This window comes from Dendrobates tinctorius, unplaced genomic scaffold (assembly GCF_039654945.1).
Source record: "Dendrobates tinctorius isolate UK_male_01 unplaced genomic scaffold, ASM3965494v1 ptg000192l, whole genome shotgun sequence".
NCBI lineage: Eukaryota > Metazoa > Chordata > Amphibia > Anura > Dendrobatidae > Dendrobates > Dendrobates tinctorius.
Window position 1 is genome coordinate 10126973 of NW_027361859.1, and position 23571 is coordinate 10150543.

Here is a 23571-nt window from a genome sequence, read left to right on the forward strand (position 1 = left end):
GGAATGGGCAATGATGGGGGTGGTGGGGGAGAAGGTAATAATGGAGGTGGTGGGGGAGAAGGAAATGATGGAGGTGGTGAAAGGGCAATGAGGTGGTAGGTGGAAAGGGCAATGATGGGAATGGTGGGGGAGAAGACATTGATGGAGGTGGTGGAAAGGGCAATGATGGGGGTGGTTGCAGGGTAGAAGGCATTGATGGAGTAGATGTAGAGTGCAATGAGGTGTGTGGTGGTGGAAAGGGCAATGATGGGGATGGTGGGGGAGAAGGCAATGATGGAGGTGGTGAAAGGGCAATGATGGGGTGGTGGGGGAGAAGGCAATGATGGAGGTGGTGATGAGTACCATGATTGGGGTGGAGGGAGAGAACAATGATGGCGGTGGTGGAGAGGGTAATGATGGAGGTGGAGAGGGCAATGATGGAGGTGATGGGGAGGGCAATGATGAAGGTGGTGGAAAGGGCAATGATGGGGATGGTGCAGGAGAAGACATTGATGGAGGTGGTGGAAAGGGCAATGATGGCTCTCGTGAGTATAAAATTAAAAAATATATAACATGTGAGAGTAGAAATGTCATCTACCATGCGGTATGCCCGTGTAATTTGATATACGTGGGCATGACCACTGGGCAACTTAAAAAACGTGTACGTGAGCACGTATTGGGGATTGAGGCAGCATTGTCCGCGGAGGATCCTTCATCGCTAAAAACCATTCCTCGTCATTTTAGGAAGTTCCATGGGTGCAATGGTGGTCTTCTCAGGGTGAGAGGCATCGATATGTTGAATGTTGGCATCCGTGGAGGGGACACATCTAAAAGGTTAGCCCAATTAGAGTCCAGATGGATTTGGACACTTGGTACTGTCCATCCATCTGGACTAAACAAACACATCAGTTATGCCTCATTCCTATGATCACACCATCCTGTTTCAGTGAGAACGCTCACATTGTGTGTTGTCCACATTTTAATTTTGATTTTATGTTTTAGTAACTTCTCGCCATGATGATGGCCTATGTGAACTGGATGTATACCTGACTAGCGGCTTCTTTGACAGCATATGATGAACCAAGTCCTATGTCTATTGATGAAAGTGGGAAGAAGAAATGACAGATACACAAATACAGATTCATTTGTTATTGAATAATTTATATTATGTCTTTTTGGTATATATGTGTGTCTATGATTATATTTTTCTCCTAATTCTCATATGTATATGTGTATAATTGTTGTACCGCTGTCTTGGTATATATTTGCTCATGGATGATGTCTTCAATCCGTTTCACATATAAGTCACTATGGTGGTGATTTTAAATTATATTTCTATGTATGTATTGAACCTCTTATGTGACTAGCTCTCCTGGCTTGTACGCGCCCGGCTGTCTCGACCCTCCTACGCCCGCCCGCTTTCGGCATCTCTATGCGGTGGTGGAGCCCCTTGGCTCCTCCCCCTGCATGACTCTGAGGCTGGCCGGCGTCGTTGGTGTCTTGACAGCGGCACGCGTCACTTCCGGGCCGGGACCGCTACTTCCGGTCGAGCGGTCAAACGCGCTATGACCAGGCAGTATAAAGTGTAGTGTAGTGTAGCCATATCCCCTGAAGGAGGACCGAAACGCACGTCGGGGCTGATGCGCTCATCCTGATTTTGACCAGTCTCCTGCTGCTGCTAATACCTTGGTAAACAACTCCTTATGCGATTTGGCATTACTGTGACTATTTTTGTGGATCATGGGAGGCCGTGAGCAGTTGGCAGGGTGGGATCTTTATGGACGTTGCAAGGGGGATTGATTGTGGTATTTACCCCAACTGATTATGCATCCATGTTTTTCCTGTTAGTCGGTATATACTATAGGTGTTTTTTTCCACACGAATTAAAATCATGTTTGTGATACTCTTTTGATAAACTGTTAGTATATATTAATCTGGATGACCGCGTCCCTTTGCATGTGCTTGTGTACCACCATTATGTGTGTGTTTTTCTATGCCCTTCCCCCAATTTACCTGTCGATCGGATTTTACTAATTATCCTAAATAAAATTTTGTATTTTTATATGCTAATTTTGGCCTTGTGTTCACCGTTTTCTTAGTATGGTCTATGTGTTGTTGGTGATAGGCAGCTTAAATCCATATTTATATGGTAGATGTATATTTGATATACCATGTATGTGAGTTTGACCTGCTGGTATTGCATGTACTAATGTGTTGGCAGGAGGAAAATTGTGTAAAATACATTCATCCTTTTTCCACAATTCTGCCATGCTTTTGCTACGTATTTTTGTCCATTAGTACACGTGAAATACGCTGCAAGAATTGACATTATGCAGATTTTAATCTGCTGCAAATTTGAAAGGAAAAAATAAGCAGCGTGTGTATGAGACTACAGGGATCTCATTCACTTTGCTTGTATTGGAAAGCCTTGCAAATTTTCCGTGTGCACATAGCCTTACAGTTAATTGTGGAGAGTCACAGACTGAATAATTTATATTATTGGGAGTCAGAGATTATAGTTAATGGAGACACAGTGCTGATTATTACTTTGTATTTTTAATGGCGCCTGGCTAATAGTATATTAATGGTGGGGTATATATCTATAGTCAGGGAGGAGACACATATGTATACAACGTATTTGACCTTGTTATTTTCAAGGCTGCGAAGATCATCGTGACAAGACAAGCTGTGGCTGGGAGATGTCGACATGAGGGTCTGACTAAATGGAGAAGCAACAGCAGAAAGCAGCTCTAATCAGACGAGACGTCAGTGGTAAGTGACTGAATGCAGATATTATTCTGTATCTGCACTGTGTGACGTAGAGTGATAATGTTTTTTTGTGAGTCACTGAGTGAGTTCTGGTGGCCATAAGACTAGGACTGTGGGGATGGATTATATTCTATGGGGGGAGGCTACATTATATTCCATTTCAGGCTGCGTTATACTCTATGAGGGTCTGCATTATATTCTGTTGGGGGTTGCATTTAACCCTATGGGGGGCTGCATTATAACCTATGAGAGGGGCTGCATTATATCCTAAGTGGGGGGTCTGAATTATACCCTATGAGTGGGCTGCATTATACTATATGAGGAGGCTGCGTTATACCCTATGAGGGGGCTGCGTTATACCCTATGAGGGGGCTGCATTATATTTTATGAGGGGGCTACATTATATTCAGTGGGGGCGCTGCATTATACTCGGGGGGGCTACATTATATTCTGGGCTGACTACCTTATACTATATGAGGGGGGCTGCATTATGCCTTATGAGGGGGCTACAGTATATTCTAGGGGAAAGTATTCCTAATGAGGGGGGTTGCATTATACTCTGAGGTGGGTACGTTATATTTTGCTGGGGTACTGCATTATACCCTATGAGGCGGCTGCATTATATTCTGTGGGGGGCTGCATTATATTCTATGAGGGGGGCTACTTTATATTCTATGAGGGGGCTAACCCAACCCCTGCTACATTATTAAGTCGTGTACTACCTTATATTATACCCTGATATTAACGTGTTTTACCGCAAAATTGGTGGTCTTGTATTTATTTCTATGTAACTACATAGTGGGCCCCAAGAATTATTTTCTCTGGTGGGCCCAAGGTGCTCCAGTCCGACCCTGGTAGTGGCCAATCCTTTTTGGAGGATACAATTTTCAGTTAAAACTCTTCCAACATTTTGAAAATGAAACATGCTTCTCCCTTTTGTGACTTAGAATCATAGAATCATAGAATCGTAGAATTTGAAGGGACCTCCTGGGCCATCTGGTCCAACCCCCTGCACAAAGCAGGATTCGCTAAATCATCCCAGTCAGATGTCTGTCCAGCCTCTGTTTGAAGACTTCTCGTGGCAGCTTGTTCCACTCATTGATCACTCTGTCAAAAAGTTTTTTCTAATACCTAATCTGTGTCTCCTCCCATTCAGTTTCATCCTATTGCTTCTAGTCTTTCCTTGTGCAAATGAGAATAAAGTTGATCCTTCTACAATGTGACAGCCCTTTAGATATTTGTAGACAGCTATTAATTCTCATCTCAGTCTTCTCTTTTGCAAACTAAACCTTCCCAAATACTGCAACCTTTCCTCATAAGACAGGGTTTGCAGACCGGTCACCATTCTGGTCGCTCTTTTCTGAACTTGCTCCAGTTTGTTGATGTCTTTTTTAAAATGTGGTGCCCAAAACTGAACACAATATTCCAGATGAGGACTGACCAAAGAGGAGTAGAGGGAAATAATGACTTCACGCGATCTAGACTGTATGCTTCTGTTAATACATCCTAGAATTGCATTTGCCTTTTTTGCTGCTGCATCACACTGTTGACTCATATTCAGTCTGTGATCTATTAGTATACCCAAGTCTTTTTCACATGTGCTGTTCTTAGCCCTATTCCTCCCATTCTGTATATGCTTTTTTCATTTTTATTGCCCAGATGTAGTACTTTGCATTTTTTCCCTGTTAAAAACCATTCTGCTAGTTGCTGCCCACTTCTCCAGTTTATTTATATCTTTTTGAATCCTCTCTCTCTTCTCTAGTATTAGCTATCCCTCCTAGCTTTGTGTCTTCAGCAAATTTAATCGGTTTACCCTCAATTCCTTCATCTAAATCGTTGATAAAGATGTTGAACAATACAGGGCCCAGGACAGAGCCCTGTGGTACCCCACTTGAGACATTCTTCCAACTGGATGTGCAGCCATTTACGACCACTCTTTGGGTCCGATCACTAAGCCAGTTATGAATCCACCTAACAGTTGCCTTGTCCATTCCATACTTAGTCATTTTTTCAATAAGGATTGTATGAGATACTTTGTCAAATGCTTTGCTGAAGTCAAGATATACTATATCTACAGCATTTCCTTGATCCACCCAATCAGTGATTCCGTCATAGAAGGAAATTAAGTTAGTCTGACATGACTTATTAGTTACAAACCCATGCTGACTCTGTTTAATCACTTCATTCTTATCCAGGTACTGACATACATGTTGTTTAATAATTTGTTCAAAGATCTTTCCTGGTATAGAAGTCAGACTCACCGGCCTATAGTTGCCTGGGTCCACCTTCTTCCCCTTTTTGAAGATAGGAACAACATTTGCTCTTCTCCAGTCTTCTGGGACTTTTCCTGTTCTCCAAGAATTTTCAAAGATTATGGAGAGGGGTTCAAAATTTTCTTCTGCTATCTCCTTCAGTACTCTGGGATGTATTTCATCTGGACCTGGAGACTTGAATTCATTTAGGTTAGCTAAGTGTTTCCTCACTATCTTTCTGTTTATAGATATCCTGGATTCTTCTATTCCCTTAATAGGACAGTGAAGAACAGTTGATGTTACATTTCCTTTCTGAGAGAAAACAGATGCAAAATAGGAATTTAAAAGTTCGGCCTTCTCAACATCCTGTCTTACCATTTCATCATTTTCATCCTGTAAAAATCCTATAGCATCTTTGACTTTTCTTTTACTTTTGACATATCCCCAAAATCCTTTATTATTGCTTTTCACATCTCTTGCAAGCCTCAATTCATTGTCAGCTTTAGAAAATCTGATTTGTGCCCTGCAGGTTGTGCAGACAGCATTATATTCTTCTTTAGATATGCCTCCCTCTTTCCATTTTATAAACATTTTTTTCTTCCTTTTTAGCATGTGCTTAAGTTCTGTGTTCATCCATCCTGGCTTCCTTAAATGCTTCCTATTATTTCTTCCCTGTTTTCGGAATTGTTAACAATTGTGCTTTGAGAATTTCATTTTTTCAAGATTTCCCATCCTTCCTGGACATTTTTGTCTTTAAGGATATCCAGACATTGGATCCCTCCAATTCTCTTTCTGAATCCCTTAAAATCTGCCTTTCTGAAATCTAACCTTGACGTCTGAGTCTTCACAGGTCTTTCTCCTCTAGTTTTCCAAAATTCTAAAATAGCATGGCCCTTGTTTTCTCCCCTACCTTTTGGAAGATAAAGTTCTCAGCAAGAGAGGATAAGAATTTCCTTGACCTGTTAGTTTTGCCTGAGAGAGATTCCCAACAAATGTCTGGATAGTTGAAATCTCCCATGACAACTATGTCATATTTTTTGGAGAACTTGGCCATTTGATGCATAAAGAGTTCATCCCTATCTTCAGCTTGCACAGGCGGCCTGTAGTAAATGCCTACAATGGTGTCCTTTCCATTGTTCTTTGATATTTATTAAGAGTTGATTGAAAAGTAAAACATTTCCCACATTAAGAACATAAAAAGGCTTCTCCCGGTGTGAATGTTATAGTGACTAAGAAACACCAAGGTTACTTACCGGTAGCTGTTTTTTCTGGAGCCCATGACGGCACACATGAGAGGGGATCCGCCCAGTCAGGACAGGAACCCTACTGAAGATAAAAGGGGCGGTACCTCTCCCTCGCTTCAGTTGGTTTACAGAGCATGAGAGGCCCCTCGGGTTAGTACACATGGTAAAACTATCACCACATTATATCTAACTAAAAAAAGCACCCAAACTATAGTGCACACCAAAGAAGTGAAAAAGGGGGGGAATATACAGGTGCCGTCATGGGCTCCGGAAAAACCGGCTACCAGTAAGTAACCTTGGTGTTTTCCCGTCTCCCATGATGGCACACATGAGAGACTTTTGTAGAATAAGACACCTTAGGGAGGGACCACCGCTTGCAGCACCTTTCTACCAAAGGTTAGGTCAGTAGAGGAAGACAGATTAAGTCGGTAGTGCTTAAAAATGGTGGATGGTGAGGACCAAGTAGCGGCTTTACAAATTTGTTCAATCGATACCTCAGCCTTCTCTGCCGAGGAGGTAGCCACGGCTCTGGTGGAGTGAGCCTTGACGCCTTCTGGAACCGGAGCGCCACTTGCGGAGTAGGATAGCATAACGGCCTCCCTGATCCATCTGGCAATGGTACTCTTAGCTACCCCGTGCCTTTTTCTACTACCCTGAAAGGCTACAAAAAGGGACTGATCTTTCCTCCACTGACTAGTTACTGACATATATTGTACTATGGCTCTTCTTACATCTAATGTATGGAACTTTTGCTTCCCAGGGTTTCTAGGTTTGTTACAGAAAGATGGCAAGGAGATCTCCTGAGTCCTATGAAACTTTCGGACTACCTTGGGGAGATAGGCCGGGTCTGGTCTTAGAACCACTCGGTCATCCAAGATCTGTGTATATGGAGGACATATAGAGCTTGTAGGTCGCTCACTCTTCGGGATGATGTTAAGGCTACCAGTAAGACAGTTTTAAGTGTAAGTAACTTTGGTGACAGCTCTAGTAGTGGTTCAAAGGGATCTTTGGTTAAGGCCTCTAAGACTAGGTTGAGGTCCCAGGGTGGTATCTTTGGGATAATGAACGGCCTTGACCTGCCACAGGACTTCATGAATCGGGACACCCACCTATTGACTGCTAAGTTGCAGTTACAGTGGGGCAAAAAAGTATTTAGTCAGTCAGCAATAGTGCAAGTTCCACCACTTAAAAAAGATGAGAGGCGTCTGTAATTTACATCATAGGTAGACCTCAACTATGGGAGACAAACTGAGAAAAAAAAATCCAGAAAATCACATTGTCTATTTTATTTTCATATTATTTGCATATTATGGTGGAAAATAAGTATTTGGTCAGAAACAAGCAATCAAGATTTCTGGCTCTCACAGACCTGTAACTTCTTCTTTAAGAGTCTCCTCTTTCCTCCACTCATTACCTGTAGTAATGGCACCTGTTTAAACTTGTTATCAGTATAAAAAGACACCTGTGCACACCCTCAAACAGTCTGACTCCAAACTCCACTATGGTGAAGACCAAAGAGCTGTCAAAGGACACCAGAAACAAAATTGTAGCCCTGCACCAGGCTGGGAAGACTGAATCTGCAATAGCCAACCAGCTTGGAGTGAAGAAATCAACTGTGGGAGCAATAATTAGAAAATGGAAGACATACAAGACCACTGATAATCCCCCTCGATCTGGTGCTCCACGCAAAATCCCACCCCGTGGGGTCAGAATGATCACAAGAACGGTGAGCAAAAATCCCAGAACCACGCGGGGGGACCTAGTGAATGAACTGCAGAGAGCTGGGACCAATGTAACAAGGCCTACCATAAGTAACACACTACGCCACCATGGACTCAGATCCTGCAGTGCCAGACGTGTCCCACTGCTTAAGCCTGTACATGTCCGGGCCCGTCTGAAGTTTGCTAGAGAGCATTTGGATGATCCAGAGGAGTTTTGGGAGAATGTCCTATGGTCTGATGAAACCAAACTGGAAATGTTTGGTAGAAACACAACTTGTCGTGTTTGGAGGAAAAAGAATACTGAGTTGCATCCATCAAACACCATACCTACTGTAAAGCATGGTGGTGGAAACATCATGCTTTGGGGCTGTTTCTCTGCAAAGGGGCCAGGACGACTGATCCGGGTACATGAAAGAATGAATGGGGCCATGTATCGTGAGATTTTGAGTGCAAACCTCCTTCCATCAGCAAGGGAATTGATGATGAAACGTGGCTGGGTCTTTCAACATGACAATGATCCAAAGCACACCGCCAGGGCAACGAAGGAGTGGCTTCGTAAGAAGCATTTCAAGGTCCTGGAGTGGCCTAGCCAGTCTCCAGATCTCAACCCTATAGAAAACCTTTGGAGGGAGTTGAAAGTCCGTGTTGCCAAGCGAAAAGCCAAAAACATCACTGCTCTAGAGGAGATCTGCATGGAGGAATGGGCCAACATACCAACAACAGTGTGTGGCAACCTTGTGAAGACTTACAGAAAACGTTTGACCTCTGTCATTGCCAACAAAGGATATATCACAAAGTATTGAGATGAAATTTTGTTTCAGACCAAATACTTATTTTCCACCATAATATGCAAATAAAATGAAAAAAAAACAGACAATGTGATTTTCTGGATTTTTTTTTCTCAGTTTGTCTCCCATAGTTGAGGTCTACCTATGATGTAAATTACAGACGCCTCTCATCTTTTTAAGTGGTGGAACTTGCACTATTGCTGACTGACTAAATACTTTTTTGCCCCACTGTTTATAGGGCTCCCAAAGCTGAGACTTGGACTTTGAGTGTGTTAGTGGCTAATCCCAGTAGTAGCCCCGACTGTAAGAATTCTAGGATAGGTCCCACTGGCGCTACATCCCCCAAGGGTTCCCCCAGGAAGTCTAGGAACTTTTTCCAGGTTCTACCGTAGATTTGGGATGTTATAGGTTTCCTACTTTTCAACAGGGTGGAGACTAACCCTGGAGAGAATCCCTGGTGACTCAGTAGCACCCTCTCAAATTCCAGGCTGCTAGATGGAAGCCCTTCACCTGAGAGTGGACCACTGGTCCCTGGGAAAGCAGGTCTGGAATCTCCGGTAATATCCATGGATCTGTAACCGACATGAGTCTCAGAAGGGAGAACCAAGGTCTCCTTGGCCAAAACGGAGCTATAAGAATTATTCTCGCTCGATCCTCCCTGATTTTCCTGACCACTACTGGGATCATTGTTATCGGGGGAAATGCATAGGCCAGGATGAACTTCCAGGGTATTTGTAGGGCATCTACTGCGAAGGGGTTTTCTCTTGGATTTAGTGAGCAGAACTTCCTGACCTTCCGGTTGTGTGCGGTAGCGAACATGTCTATTTCTGGTTTGCCCCAGGCCTGAACTATTTGTTGGAAGACTTGGGGGTTTAGGGACCATTCCCCTTGTCTTAGGTGCCTGCGACTCAGGAAGTCTGCCTGTATATTTTCTACCCCCTTTATGTGCAGTGCTGTGATGAATAACAGATGTTGCTCTGCTAGCTGGAAGAGTAGATCCGATATTTTTATGAGGCCCCGAGATCTCGTTCCCCCTGGTGATTGATGTAGGCTACAACTGCCTGATTGTCCGTCATGACTCGGGTGTGGCGGCCCCGAAGTAAAGGAAGGAAATGTTTCACGGCTTTTTCCACTGCCCATAGTTCTTTTACATTTGAACCGTGATCCTTTTCTAGCGAGGACCAGGTCCCCTGTATTGAGTGGGATCTCAAGTGTGCTCCCCATCCTGTGGCACTCACGTCTGTTGTAATGATGTCCTCGACTGGTTTTTGCCACGGGACACCAGCTGTTATTCTTTTCTACAGTCCACCAGAGCAGGGAATCTCTTACAGCCACTGAGAGACATAGTTTGCCTTCTAAATGCCCTTTTAATTGTTTCTGTGCTGACAGAACCTCCCACTGTAGTTGCCTTAAGTGGTACTGCGCCCATGCTACTGCGGGTATGCATGATGTCAACGAGCCTAAAAGGGACATTGCATTCCTCAGTGTCATATTTGGTCTTTGTATTGCTGTGCGAGCTAGGCCTCTTATCTTGGTCACTTTGCTCTCTGGTAGGAGGCAGCGTTGTTGCTCGGAGTCCAATATCAACCCTAGGAAGGATTGCTCTTTTACTGGGGTTAGCCTTGACTTGGGGATGTTTACTATCCATCCTAGTCCTACTAGAATTGCTATCACTTCCTTCACTTGATGTGCGCAGTGGGACTCCGACCTCCCTATTACAAGAAAGTCGTCTAGGTATGGGACGATCACTATGTCCCTGGAACGAAGAAAAGACATTACTTCGGCCATCACTTTGGTGAATACTCTGGGGGCTGTAAACAGGCCAAACGGAAGGGCTGCGTATTGGTAGTGTTTCACCTGCCCCTGGACATAGAGCGCTACTCTCAAGTATTTTCGATACTCCCGATGAATTGGGATGTGATAGTAGGCATCTTTTAAGTCTATCACTGCCATGAGGCAATGCTGGAACAGGATCTTTGTGGCTGTGTTGATTGACTCCTTTTTGAAGGAGCAATTGTCTACCCACTGATTGAGTCTCCTCAGGTTGACAATGGTTCTCCAAGAGCCGTCTGGTTTTTGTATTAAGAAGAGGAGGGAGTAGAACCCCCTTCCTTCTTATTGCACTGGGACGTCCTGTAGGACTTATTTTTTCACTAGTCCCAGGACTTCCATCTCCAGGGCCAGCTGTTGCTCTTGGGCTTTCCTTCTGGGTGTCATTATGAAGGTATGCCTGGGCGGACAGATGAATTTTATTTTTAAACCGTCCTTTATTATGTTTAGGACCCATGTACTGGGGGAGATATTCGCCCAGGCGGAAAGGAAGAGAGAAAGCCTTCCCCCTACCTCCGGCCCAATGTCATTGGGGAGATTTTTTGGAGGAAGTGGAGGGCCCTTTAAACATATAGCCAGATCCTCTTCTTTCTTTAAAGTCCCAGCTTTTTCTATCTCCCGGGGGACGACCCCTGTTAAATCTCCTCCTCCGAAAGGGCTGCTTTTTAGGTTCTCCCGGAAATCGAGGAAAGCTTTTCTTCCTATCCCCCGCATGTTCCAAAATCTCTTCTAGTTTTTTTCCGAAGAGGAATTGGCCATCGCATGGAATGGAACATAACCTATGTTTTGATGGTAAATCTCCGGGACACCCTTTAAGCCACAGGGCTCGTCTTGCCGCATTTGACAGGCTTGCCGCTCTAGCTGTCAACCTTGCAGAATCTGTAGAGGAATCTGCTAGGAAAGCCGCTGCTCCGTGTACCAGTGTACCAGTGTCAAATTAGACAGAATTTCGTCCCTAGGAACGCTATCCTTGATCTGGTCCTCTATTTGTTGTAGCCAGACCATGAGGGCACGAGCGGTACAGGTACCAGCTATCGCTGGCTTTAATCCACCTGCTGAAGCTTCCCAGATATGCTTTAGGAAACCGTCTGCTTTTTTATCAAGCGGGTCTTTCAACACGCCAGAGTCCTCTAATGGTAGAGATACCTTTTTGAGGATCTGGCTACGGCCCCATCAATTTTAGAGACATTTTCCCAGGTTTCTGAATCCTTTTGCTCAAAAGGGTACCTCCTCTTTGATGTGGAAGTTAAGCCCCCTGACCTCTCCGTTTTTTCTATTCCCTGTCAATTAGTGCTTTTATTTTATCATTTACAGGGAAGGTACATTTTCTCTTTTCCTCCAGTCCTCCAAACATTACATCCTCTAATGATTTGGGAGTCTTTTCCTCTTTAAGGCCCATTGTAGCCCTGATAGCTTTGACCAGCTTTTCCACGTCCTCCGCTGGGAAACATGGACGGCCACCTATATCGCTGTCCGAGGAGGATTCTGAGGACTGAGTAGAGGAAGAGGAGGTGGAGGGGGACAAGGATCTATCCCGCCCCTTCTGCCTTGGCGAGGCCTCTGAATCGGAGCTCCTTCTACGGTTTCTTTTACCTTTCTTTTTAAGGGCTGCCTTTAAGGAACCTTTCACCTCCTGTTGTATTAACTCTTTAAGGCTAGTCACCAAATCAGGGGGTTTCCTCCTATATAGTTTTGTTTATACAGTCAGCGCAGAGGTCTTTCTGCCACTGATCTGCTAGCGGGTGTTTGCAAAGGGCGCATTCTCTATTCTTGGTTTTGCTGCTAGCCTTCCTCGACCCCTAGTGATTAAACAGAGAAAATGGAACCCCGTTACCATAAGGGTGACATTCACGTAGCTCACTCACCTGTCAATCAGGGGTACCGATCTCGGAGGCTCCTCAGATGCACTCGTGACGCTTCTCCTGGACGTCTCAGAGTCATGCAGAGAGAGTCTCAGAGTTGCGTTTATGACTGCCGCTCCCACCACTCGAGCGACTGCTCCTGGTATGCTGGCGGATCGGCCTAGCATCTGGCGAGAGCTCTTGCTGCTGACGCTGCTGTCGCTGCTGCTGACGCTGCTCATCTTGCCCCACTTCCATCATGAAGCATTGGGCATGAGTGCGTCTTCTGTGGTCATCCCCTTTATGTAAGGGGGATCCACTGCACTCTCTGCCTCCTCCGGTTACCCCCACAGCCCCTCCCCCCTGCCATGCCGCCGGGATCTCCTTTCGCCGGCCGGCGTTGTTTGCTATGGGCGCCGCCCTCTTGGATCACCGGTGCCGTCTCCCGATGTCACGCGGGCACGCCCCTTTCCCAGCATGCCCTGCGTGTGACATCAGAGGGGCGCGACCCGGGAAAGCGGCCACTCCCTGAGGCTCCTGCGCTGCTTATGGACGCGGCAAAGGGGGAGAGGGCGGCGCGGCAGCCACGGCAGAGCCCCAGGAACCCAGCCGTGCTGTTTCTGCGCCTGCTCGGACGCTGAGCCCCCGGGGGACCCGCGGACGGCGCTTCCCCGTCCCGACACACAGCGCTCATGAACCAGCCTGATCTTCCATGTCGGCACGAAAGAGGGGCAGGTACGTAATCTTCAGAACACGGGTCCCTGTCAGGACAGGAAACCCAACTGAAGCGAGGGAGAGGTACCGCCCCTTTTATCTTCAGTAGGGTTCCTGTCCTGACTGGGCGGATCCCCTCTCATGTGTGCCGTCATGGGAGACGGTAAAAGATGATTTCACCACAAAACAATTAATAATAATAATCTTTATTTTTATATAGCACTAACATATTCCGTGGCGCTTTACAGTTTGCACACATTATCATCACTGTCCCCAATGGGGCTCACAATCTAAATTCCCTATCAGTATATGTCTTTGGAATGTGGGAGGAAACCAGAGTACCCGGAGGAAACCCACGCAAACACAGTAAGAACATACAAACTCCTTGCAAATGTCCTGCAAGGCTGCAGTGCTATCCACTGAGCCACCGTGCTGCCCCAATTTCTACATTCTGAACATGAAAATGGTTTATCTGGTGTATAACAAGATATGATATCAAGATAAATAATTTCCCACATTGTTTCTCCCTGGTGTGAGATCTCTGATGTGCGTAAAGAACTCATTTAAGTAGAAATTATTTCCCACATCCTAAATATGTAAATATCTTCTACCCTGTGTGAAGTTTCTGGTATGTAACAAGGTGTTTTGTTAAAAGTTGATTTTCAAGTAAAACATTTTACACATTAAGAACATAAAAGGGGTTTCTCCCCTGTGTGACTGCTCTGGTGACTAATAAAAGATGATTTATTCACAAAACATTTTCCACATTCGAAACATGAGTTCTCTGATGTCTGATAAGACTTGATTTCGCTGTAAAACATTTTCCACATTCTGAACAGGAGAAAGGCCTCTCCCCTGTGTGGGTTCTTTGGTGCTTAACAAAATTTGATTTCTGTGTAAAATGTTTTCCACATTCTGAACATGAAAAAGGCTTCTCCCCTGTGTGAATTCTCTGGTGATTAACAAAATTTGATTTCTGTGTAAAATATTTCCCACATTCCGAACAGGAAAAAGGCTTTTCCCCTGTGTGGGATCTCTGGTGCTTAATAAAATGTGATTTCCTTGTAAAATGTTTCCCACATTCTGAACAGCAAAAAGGCTTCTCCACTGTGTGGGTTCTCTGGTGATTAAGAAAACTTGATTTGTGTGTAAAATATTTCCCACATTTAGAACATGAAAAAGGCTTCTCCCCTGTGTGAGTTCTCAGATGATTAACCAGAGTTGATTTCTCTGTAAAACATTTCCCACATTCTGAACATGAGAAAGGCTTCTCCCCTATGTGAGTTCTTTGGTGATTAACAAGAACCCATTTCTGGTTAAAATATTTCCCACATTCTGGACAGGAAAAAGGCTTCTCCCCTGTGTGGGTTCTCTGGTGGCTAACAAGATGCGCTTTCTGGTTAAAACATTTCTCACATTCCGAACATGAAAAAGGCTTCACCCCTGTGTGGGTTCTCTGGTGGCTATCAAGATGCGCTTTCTGCTTAAAACATTTCCCACATTCTGAACATGAAAAAGGCTTCTCCCCTGTGTGAGTTCTCTTGTGCTTAACAAAATCTGATTTTTGATAAAAACATTTCCCACATTTTGAACAGGAAAAAGGCTTTAGCCCTTTGTGGATTCTCTGGTGGCCATCAAGATGCGCTTTCTGATTAAAACATTTCTCACATTCTGAACATGAAAATGGCTTCTCCCCTGTGTGCGTTCTCTGGTGATTAACAAAATGTGATTTTTGGGAAAAACATTTCCCACATTCTGAACAGGAAAAAGGCTTTAGCCCTGTGTGGATTCTCTGGTGGCCATCAAGATGCGCTTTCCGATTAAAACATTTCTCACATTCTGAACATGAAAATGGCTTCTCCCCTGTGTGAGTTCTCTGGTGATTAACAAAATTTGATTTCTGTGTAAAATATTTCCCACATTCTGAACAGGAAAATGGCTTCTTCCCTGTGTGACTTCTCTGGTGACTAACAAGATCTGATTTCTGCTTAAAACATTTCTTACACTTGGAACATGCATGTAAAAATGGCTTCTTTGCTTTAGGGGTAAATTGTTCTTTAATGCTTAACTTGTGACTTTGATTTTCCTTAGTAGTTGTTAATGAATATGAAGAAGGGATTTGCTTAAAAAAACAGATGATTGATCTTTGGTGTGAAGGGATGATGGTATATCTCGAGTAATGTCATTCACTTCAATTGTAACTTGTGGGATCTCAAGATTATCTGATTTAAAAATTGAAGATGTCAGCTGTCCCTCTGATCTCCTGGTACAGTCATCTGCCAAAATAAAACCAATTATTATTTTTGAATGAAATATCATTGAATTTTATATTTTTGAGTATTTCTACTTAAATTGTATTTAAAAATGGCTAGTTATGTAAAAATCTTAAATTTTCACCAAGGCAATGACAGTTCACAGTCTAATAGAAAACCTCATAGCATGAACCAATGGAGCGTGATGCTCAACTGTTTTTTTTATTCTGCCTCCCAAATATGGAATAAAATGCCACCAATGTTACGTAGACAATAATTATACCAATGAAAAATTCTACTCATCTCAGAAAAAAAAAGCCACCCCTCAGGTCCATAACTGGAAAAACAGATGTTTCCTCTTCAATTGTGACTCAAAGGCTCTTGAAAAGCAACATGGCTTCCACAAACCAATCCAGCAATATCCACTGTACCAAAGTCAAATCTCACCCTCGCTTCTGAGCCTTGCAATGTGCCCAAACTACATTTAGCATACATGTATTTGGCATTACTATAGTGAGATGAAACCACTTAATTTATGGTGTGTGTGTCTCCTGGAGCACAATCTGGGCACTATGTGTTTTGTAATAAAATGGCAAATGTGCAATTTTAACTCTACAACATCCACTGTGTTATAGTTTCCGGAAAGTGCATATGGAGTCAAAATAGTTACTGCTGCGATATATTAATACAGTGAGTTATAATTTCCAAAATAGAGTCACTTTATGGGGATTTCTGCTGATCTGGTTTTCTGCCATTTTGTCATACTAGGGCTTCTGTACTATGAAATGAAAAAAGAGGTGAGTAATCGCGAAATGGCCGTTGTCCGGCACCTCCCTCCCATAGCATTCCTCTAACGTCCTGCATGTCCACATATCCATTGATGGAATTCATGTGAAATGCTCAGCTACTTACCGGTAGCGGTGTTTTTCAGGAGCCCATGACAGCACCATGAGAGAGGGGATCCGCCCTTCGGGGACAGGAAACCTACAGACATAAAAAGGGCGGCCCTCTCTCCCGCCTCAGTTGGATTACAGGGCATGAGAGGACCTCCCTGGTTAGTAGCAATTTATATATGCACAGTCAAACTAAGTATACTTTATTCTCGTGCAAAATTTTTAACCAGAAGTAAAGGTGCTGATCCAAGATGTGAAAGCAGAGGGAGGGAATGTGAAGGTGCTGTCATGGGCTCCTGAAAAACACCGCTACCGGTAAGTAGCTGAGCATTTATTCAGTCGCCATGACAGCACCATGAGAGATTTACAGAGATGAGGAGAGCTCTAGGGAGGGATAGCTGCCTCAAGCACCTTTCTCCCAAACGTGAGGTCGGCGGACCCGCCTAAATCTAATCTATAGTGGTTGAAAAAAAGTTGATGGAGAGGACCATGTGGCCGCCTTACATATGTCCTCGATGGATACTTCTGATCTCTCTGCCCAGGATGTTGCCATGGCCCGAGTAGAGTGCGCTCTTATACCTTCCGGAACCAACAGGGCAGTTTTGAATGACAGGATTTTTATGGGAACGGAGTCAATAGGCTCAAAGGGAGGCTCTGTGAGTGCTGATAAAACTAAGTTGAGGTCCCATGGGACCAGCCTGTCTTTAATAACGGGTCTGGATCTTGCTGCTGCTTTAATGAATCTTGCCACCCAGTAATTGCTTGCTAAGTTGCAGTTATAAAAGGCCCCTAGCGCCGAAACCTGGACTCTAAGAGTATTTGTGGCTAGGCCCATCTCCAACCCCCTCTGAAGGAATTCCAGTATCTGATCAACGTGGATTTTCTGACCGACCTCCGCCCCAGACACTGCCAAAAACCTCTTCCATACCCTGGTGTAGATATTTGTTGTGGAGGCTTTCCTACTTTTTAAGAGGGTGTTGACTAGACCTTGGGAAAACCCCCTCTTCTTTAGCAGCACCCCCTCAAACTCCATACCGCTAGATGTAAGTTGGAAACTCGTGGGTGATAAACTGGACCCTGGGATAGAAGGTCCGGGAGCTCGGGGAGAATCCATGGCTGAGATACCGACATCTTCCTCAGCCAAGGAAACCATGACCTCCTGGGCCAGAATGGGGCTACTAAGATAACGTGGGCCCTGTCCTCTTGGATCTTAATTAGCACCATTAGAATCAGATTCAGCGGGGGAAAGGCATATGCCAGACCGAAGCTCCACAGAATCAGGAAAGCGTCCACTGCAAACGGGTCTTCTCTGGGATCCAGAGAACAGAATAAGGGGAGTTGATAGTTCCTTCTGCTGGCGAACAAGTCTATCTCTGGAAGCCCCCACCTGTGTGCGATCTGCCCGAAGACGGCCTTTTTTAGTGTCCACTCTCTTTGTTTGAGCTTGTTGCGGCTTAGGAAATTGGCTGTTAGATTTTGTTTCCCTTTTATATGTAGAGCTGTGAGGGATAGGAGGTGAAGCTCTGCGATCTGGAAAATACGATTCGCTACATCCATTAAGGGCCTGGACCGTGTTCCCCCCTGGTGGTTAATGTAGGGTACCGTTACCTGGTTGTCTGAGAATAGTCTGACGTGTTCGCCCTGTAGGGACATAAGGAAAGCATTTACCGCCCGTTCTACTGCTAGCAGTTCTTTAAGGTTAGAGGAGAATCTCTGTTCAGACGGAGACCACACTCCCTGGACCCAGTTATCCCCCATATGAGCCCCCCAGCCCCTGGGGCTAGCGTCCGTAGTTAGAATTCAGGAGATCTGGTTTACCCAAGGAACATCTCTACGCAGATTCGAACTCAGGGACCACCAATGTAGGGACTGAATGGTCGCGTTAGACAAGGTGACTCTACTCTCAAGGCAACCCTCTAGCCGACGGGTGGTGTGTAAGATGTCCCACTGCAGGGTTCTTGTGTGGAGTTGGGCCCAGAGTACTGCTGGAGTGCATGCCGTAAGTGAGCCCAAAAGTGACATAGCCCCTCTAAGAGAAATCGATGGATTATCTATTACCCTACGTATCTGATGTTGGGTTTTTAAGACATTAGATTCTGGTAACCGACATTCCTGTATATCAGAATCAAGGGTAAAGCCGAGAAACTGTTGCACCTTCAGGGGCTGCAGTCGTGACTTTTTAAAGTTAATGATCCACCCTAGATTCTGAAGGCTGGATATTACCTTCCCTAATTGGGAGGCACAGTGAGGTTCCGAATTCCCCACAATTAGGAAATCGTCCAGATAAGGAATTACGAGAATGTCCTGTTCGTGCAGATGGGCCATAACCTCCGCCATTAACTTTCTGAAGACCCGGGGTGCCACCGCCATCCCGAAGGGAAGCGCTCTATACTGAAAATGGCTTATTCTTCCACCCAGTGAGATGGCCACCCTTAAAAATTGCTGATGATCTGCATGTATCGGGACATGATAATAGGCGTCTTTAGGGTCTAGGACTACCATAAAGCACCCATCGAATAGCAGTTTAATCGCCGATTTTACAGACTCCATTTTGAAAGAGTAGATTTTAATGAATTTATTAAGGCTTCTGAGATTAATAATGGTACGATAAGAGCCATCTGGCTTTTTGACTAGAAAGAGGGGGGAGTAAAACCCCTTACCTTTGTAGTTCAGGAACTTCGACCAAAACACCTTTCTGGAGAAGATCGAAGATCTCCACCTCCAACGCCATCTGTTCTGTGGACGAAGAACGAATGAGAGTTAGAATAAATTTCTCACACGGAGTCTGCTGGAACTCGAACCTCAGTCCTTCTCTGATGATGCTCCGTATCTAAAGACTATTTGAAATACGCGACCAGGCTGGGTAGAAGGATTACAACCTCCCTCCCACCTGGTCCGTCAGTCATTTGGGATCATTACGGTCTCGAGGGGTAATAAACATATACCCCCTACCTTTTCTCCTGGTGTCATATCTGGGTCTTTCTCTGAATGTTCTCCTAGGATCAAACCACCTTCTGTAGGAGTCTCTTCTGTAAGGCGTTCTTCCTAAATATGGAAAGCGCTTCTTGCTGTCGCCTGCCTTTTCTAACAGCTCATCCAGAACTTTGCCAAACTCACATGGGATACCACATAATTTAGATCTGGCCTGCATATCACCTGGCCAACATTTAAGCCACAAGGCCCTACGAGCGGCATTGGAGAGGGCCGCGGATCTGGCTGCTAACTTCACTGAGTCCACTGATGCATCAGAGAGGAAGGCCGCTGGCCCCTGAGCTGTAGAGAGGGAGGAAAGGATATCCTGCCTTGGGACTTTATCCCTGATCTGTTCTTCCAGCTGGTCCAATCAAATCGTTAAGGACCTGGCGGTGCATGTGGCCGCAATTGCTGGCCGTAGGGCTCCAGCTGCTGTTTCCCAAGTTCCCTTAAGGAACACATCAGCCTTCCTATCCAGAGGTTCCTTTAAGCTACCAAGATCCTCGAAGGGTAGGGAAGTCTTTTTACATGCCTTCGCTATAGCCGCGTCCAATCTTGGGGCTTTGTCCCATGAGGATGAAGCTGCTTCATCAAATGGATACTTTCTTTTAAGAGCCGGAGGCAGGGAGCCCTTCCACTCTGGTTTTTTCCATTCCCTTGTGATAAGGGCACTGACTTTATCTATCAGAGGGAATGACCTTCGATTTTTCCGGTCCAAACCCCGAAACATAGAGTCCTGTACTGACTTCTCGGTTGGGGTCACCGCAATCCCCATTGTAGTATTTACCGCCTTTACCAGATGATTGATCTGCTCCAGTGGGAAACAGGACTGGCCCGATCTGGCTCAGAAGACGAGGAAGATGATGAATCCGATTTTAGCTCCTGCGAATCACTATCAGAGACTAGAACCAGGGATTTAGGGGATTTTTCTCTAGACCCTGCCGGAGAAAGGGATCTAACCGAACCCCTGACTTCTTGTCTGACTATCTCCCTTATACTGGAGGTAAAATCAGCTGTCTCTTCCGAGACCAGGCGATGAACGCAGGGTCTACAGAGCTTCCTTCCCTGACCATCCGGGAGGGGGAATCCGCATTCGGCACACTCTCTGTGCTTGCTTTTCCCCGAGCACTTTTTCCCCTGGTAGAAAGCGAGAGAGGGAACATAAGGGGAACAGATAATCACCCCGGTGAACTTTCTTGGAGCTCACTTACCCTGGCTTATAACAGCGCAGTACTGTGGGGGGTCCATCGGAGCCGCCAACCCCTTACGGCTCGTGGACTTCTCAGGTCTCGCCTTCTGGGTGGACCTGTGTTTCTCAGAGCGGCTGCTGCTACTAGAACGCTGCTCCGGTTTCTCTGAAGACTGAGGCTGCGTCTCCTCCAGAGGCTCTGGCTGCTCCTGCGACGCCATTATGGAATGACACAGGGCCAGAAGCAGCTCTCACTGTGACCTGAGCCCTTATGTAGCCACGGTACCGCCCCCTCTGGGGCTCGCAGGTGCCGTCCATCAGGCCCGCCGAGTACCTCTTTTCCTGCGCCCAGCAACTTCCCCCCCCGACGGGGGCCGGCGAGACGCCCCCGGCCGGCGCACGCGGCCCCGAACGCCGCGTATGCACACGCCGCTACCCCAGTTCCTCCAGAAAAGCACACCTCTGACGTCAGGGTCACGGCCTGCAGCACGTAACCGGCGCATCATGCGGCGCGGCCGGCCGCGTCATCAGTCCGCACCTGCACGCCAACGGCCGCTCTCTGAAGCGGAAGCAGCCACCTGGCAATAGTGCAGACATACCCAGGCCAGCGCCCCCGCCAAGGGAAAGGACAGCGCCCACCCCCCCCGGGGTCGGGCGAGGGGGGAAAGGAAACCGGACCTACTCACCCGGTACCGGCTCTTGGGTGTCCTGAAGTAGGCTCTCCCCCTGGAGGCTACTTCCACCTGGCACCGCCTGCACCAACAGTTCCCCTGCCGTGCGGCGCTTCCACAGCTCTGGTCAGGCCGAGGCATGGGACCCCCGCTGCCTGAGTCGGCCGCCAGGCCTGGGCCTTCATCCATGATCCAAAGGTATGTCTGAAGGGATCCCCTGTCAGGGACAGGAAACCAACTGAGGTGGGAGAGAGGGCCGCCCTTTTTATGTCTGTAGGTTTCCTGTCCCCGAGGGTCGGATCCCCTCTCTCGTGGTGCTGTCATGGCAACTGAACAAATAAAGACGCACAGTTTTTCAGCTATATTGGTGAGTGCTGCATATTTCTTCTTTTTTCATTTCACATTGAAATATTCATGTTTTTTCATGCAAGCACCTCCGTTTTTTGACTGAAATATATACCGCAATACTTCAGATAATTAGCGCCGTCTGTTAATGAAGTGATTTGTGTACCCTAGATTGCCGTTCATCTGTTTGCTCTTTGCTGGGATCATTCAACTTCTGTACTATAAACCAGAAGCTCTGGGTGATGGAAGCTCTGTCCAGCCACTAAGATTAGGGTACCTGGGACCAGTGGTACCATTCAGTATGGCAGAATGGGTGTGCGTGCTGCCCAAAAGAAGTAATCTGCTCCCTGCTTCAGCCAAATGGAAAGCACCACACCCTACTAAAGCTTGAAGCATATTGCCGGAAGCTGCCAGATACAGCCTTGTTCTCCTCTGGTTCAGTCATCTGTGCTCAGCTCCCAGCTTGTGTATTTGGTTCCTGCTGTGCCCCCGACCCATTTACTGACTACTCTTATGTCTTCTGATTTTGCATTTTCTCTGCCCTCCTCATTCTGACCCAACTACCTGACTATTATTCTTCTCATCTCACTTTACAGAACAGCAGATACACCATGGCCCAAGCCTAGAGGTCTCTGTGTAAGTCCAGATCCAAGTACAGAGGTTAAAGTAGTGAAAGGGTGATGGTCAAAACTGTGACTATAGACAATAACACATCTACTGAAATTATCAAGCTGAACAGTTATCTAAAGTGAAAAAAAGGGAGATGACTAACAAGTGGGGAAACCTCACTTGCAAAATTACAGTATGTGGCTCGGTGGCAATCTTAATTATCATAAGGGTCAATATTTTCTATCAGGTGAGTTTTAAGAAGAAATATTAGACATATAAAGAGAACTTTTTAAAATACTGCAGTGCTGAGGTGTCTTAAATTTAGATCTTGGGCATTTGAACGAATCAATGGAGATCATTCATTTTAAACACTACCAGGGAGTTAGACTCAAATAAGGGAGGCAGACTGATCCCAACACAATCAATACAGAATGAAAAACTGTAAACGTGTGTATGAGAGGAGAACTCCAACACTAAATTGGACTTGCACTCATTTACGGTCGACCATTGGAGCTACTATGAGTTCTGAGTTCTGACCAGAAGAGTACAGAAAGTATTTGTGCTCTTCATTTCATAAGAGCTTGAACAGGAATCTGAATTGATTAGGTTTGAAAGCATAATGGAATTTATGACGTGAAGTGAATCCATGAAACCAGGGCTCAAACAATGCCAATGCATCTCCTACAGTCGTGAATACATGTGTATTATAGCCATCAACCACACACAGCTTAGAGATATATCGTGGCACAGGTGTAATGGTTTTATAGCAATGTAATGTTGTTGCAATCCTGTTTGAAATTAATTGGTTTTAAAAGAAATTGAAAAGTCAGGATAAAGGGAAACTCCACTGTTATTGTACAGAAATTCACACTCGGCCTCACTGCACATTTATTGTTGTCAATCATAAAAGTGAAGTTTGGCCAGAAAGACTGGACCTGGTCTTGTAGGGACCATATGAGCACATTCAGCAGCACAGAAGGGAGAGAAGGGAGATTCATCCAATAAGATATCAGGGATCTAGGAAGCCAACAGCATCATTACCCTCCGCTTTCTCTTACAAACCCATCGTAATACTTTTCTTCAAGTGATTTTTTAACTTGTCAGCACATTCTATGTACGCTGTCATTTGGCTTTGTAGTATACAGATCTGTGCAGGTAACGGTCAGCATCTCCTAATCCCAGGGGGTAGATGGATTCTCCAGGTTGTAAGTGCTACAGAAAAGGGCTTTCAATGCCCAAAGTCATTTGAACAGTTTTGTGTTGAGGAGAATGTTATGGTCTAGCGGCAAAATAATGATCACACAATTGTAATACGGCCGGACTACTCGACCGATGAAGCAGCCACAGCCGGTGACAGAGAAGAATCTGACATCTCTGCATTTAGTTGTTACTACTCACCTGGGTACTTATATGTAGGAATCTCCTCTTGGCACCCTTCATCACCCCTTATGTTTGTCTCTTTAGTATTAATATGGGTCAGATCTGCACCCTGAAACAAATA

General features: G+C 45.4%; 2 protein-coding genes across 2 annotated transcripts in view; both read right to left on the bottom strand.

The window, feature by feature from the left end:
• LOC141055868 (uncharacterized) overlaps positions 1-23571 on the bottom strand; it is a 172926-nt gene that overhangs the window by 147931 nt on the left and 1424 nt on the right. The gene's annotated exons all lie outside the window — the stretch shown is intronic.
• LOC141055922 (uncharacterized) lies at positions 13865-20666 on the bottom strand. Its single transcript, XM_073552636.1, has 4 exons — positions 20468-20666; positions 19236-19556; positions 18944-19019; positions 13865-15318 (listed from the first exon to the last, which is right to left on the bottom strand). The coding sequence occupies exons 1-4, from the start codon at positions 20664-20666 to the stop codon at positions 13887-13889; spliced, it is 2028 nt and encodes a 675-aa protein (XP_073408737.1). The 3' UTR covers positions 13865-13886.

Coding starts and splice junctions, on each gene's coding strand:
- LOC141055922 (XM_073552636.1), bottom strand. CDS start 20,666: ATGGCGTCGCAGGAGCAGCCAGAGCCTCTGGAGGAGACGCAGCCTCAG. Junction 19,557..20,467: donor CTGCGCTGTTATAAGCCAGG/GTAAGTGAGCTC, acceptor CCCTCTCTACAG/CTCAGGGGCCAGCGGCCTTC. Junction 15,319..18,943: donor GAAGTTCCTGAACTACAAAG/GTAAGGGGTTTT, acceptor AAGTGAATGACA/TTACTCGAGATATACCATCA.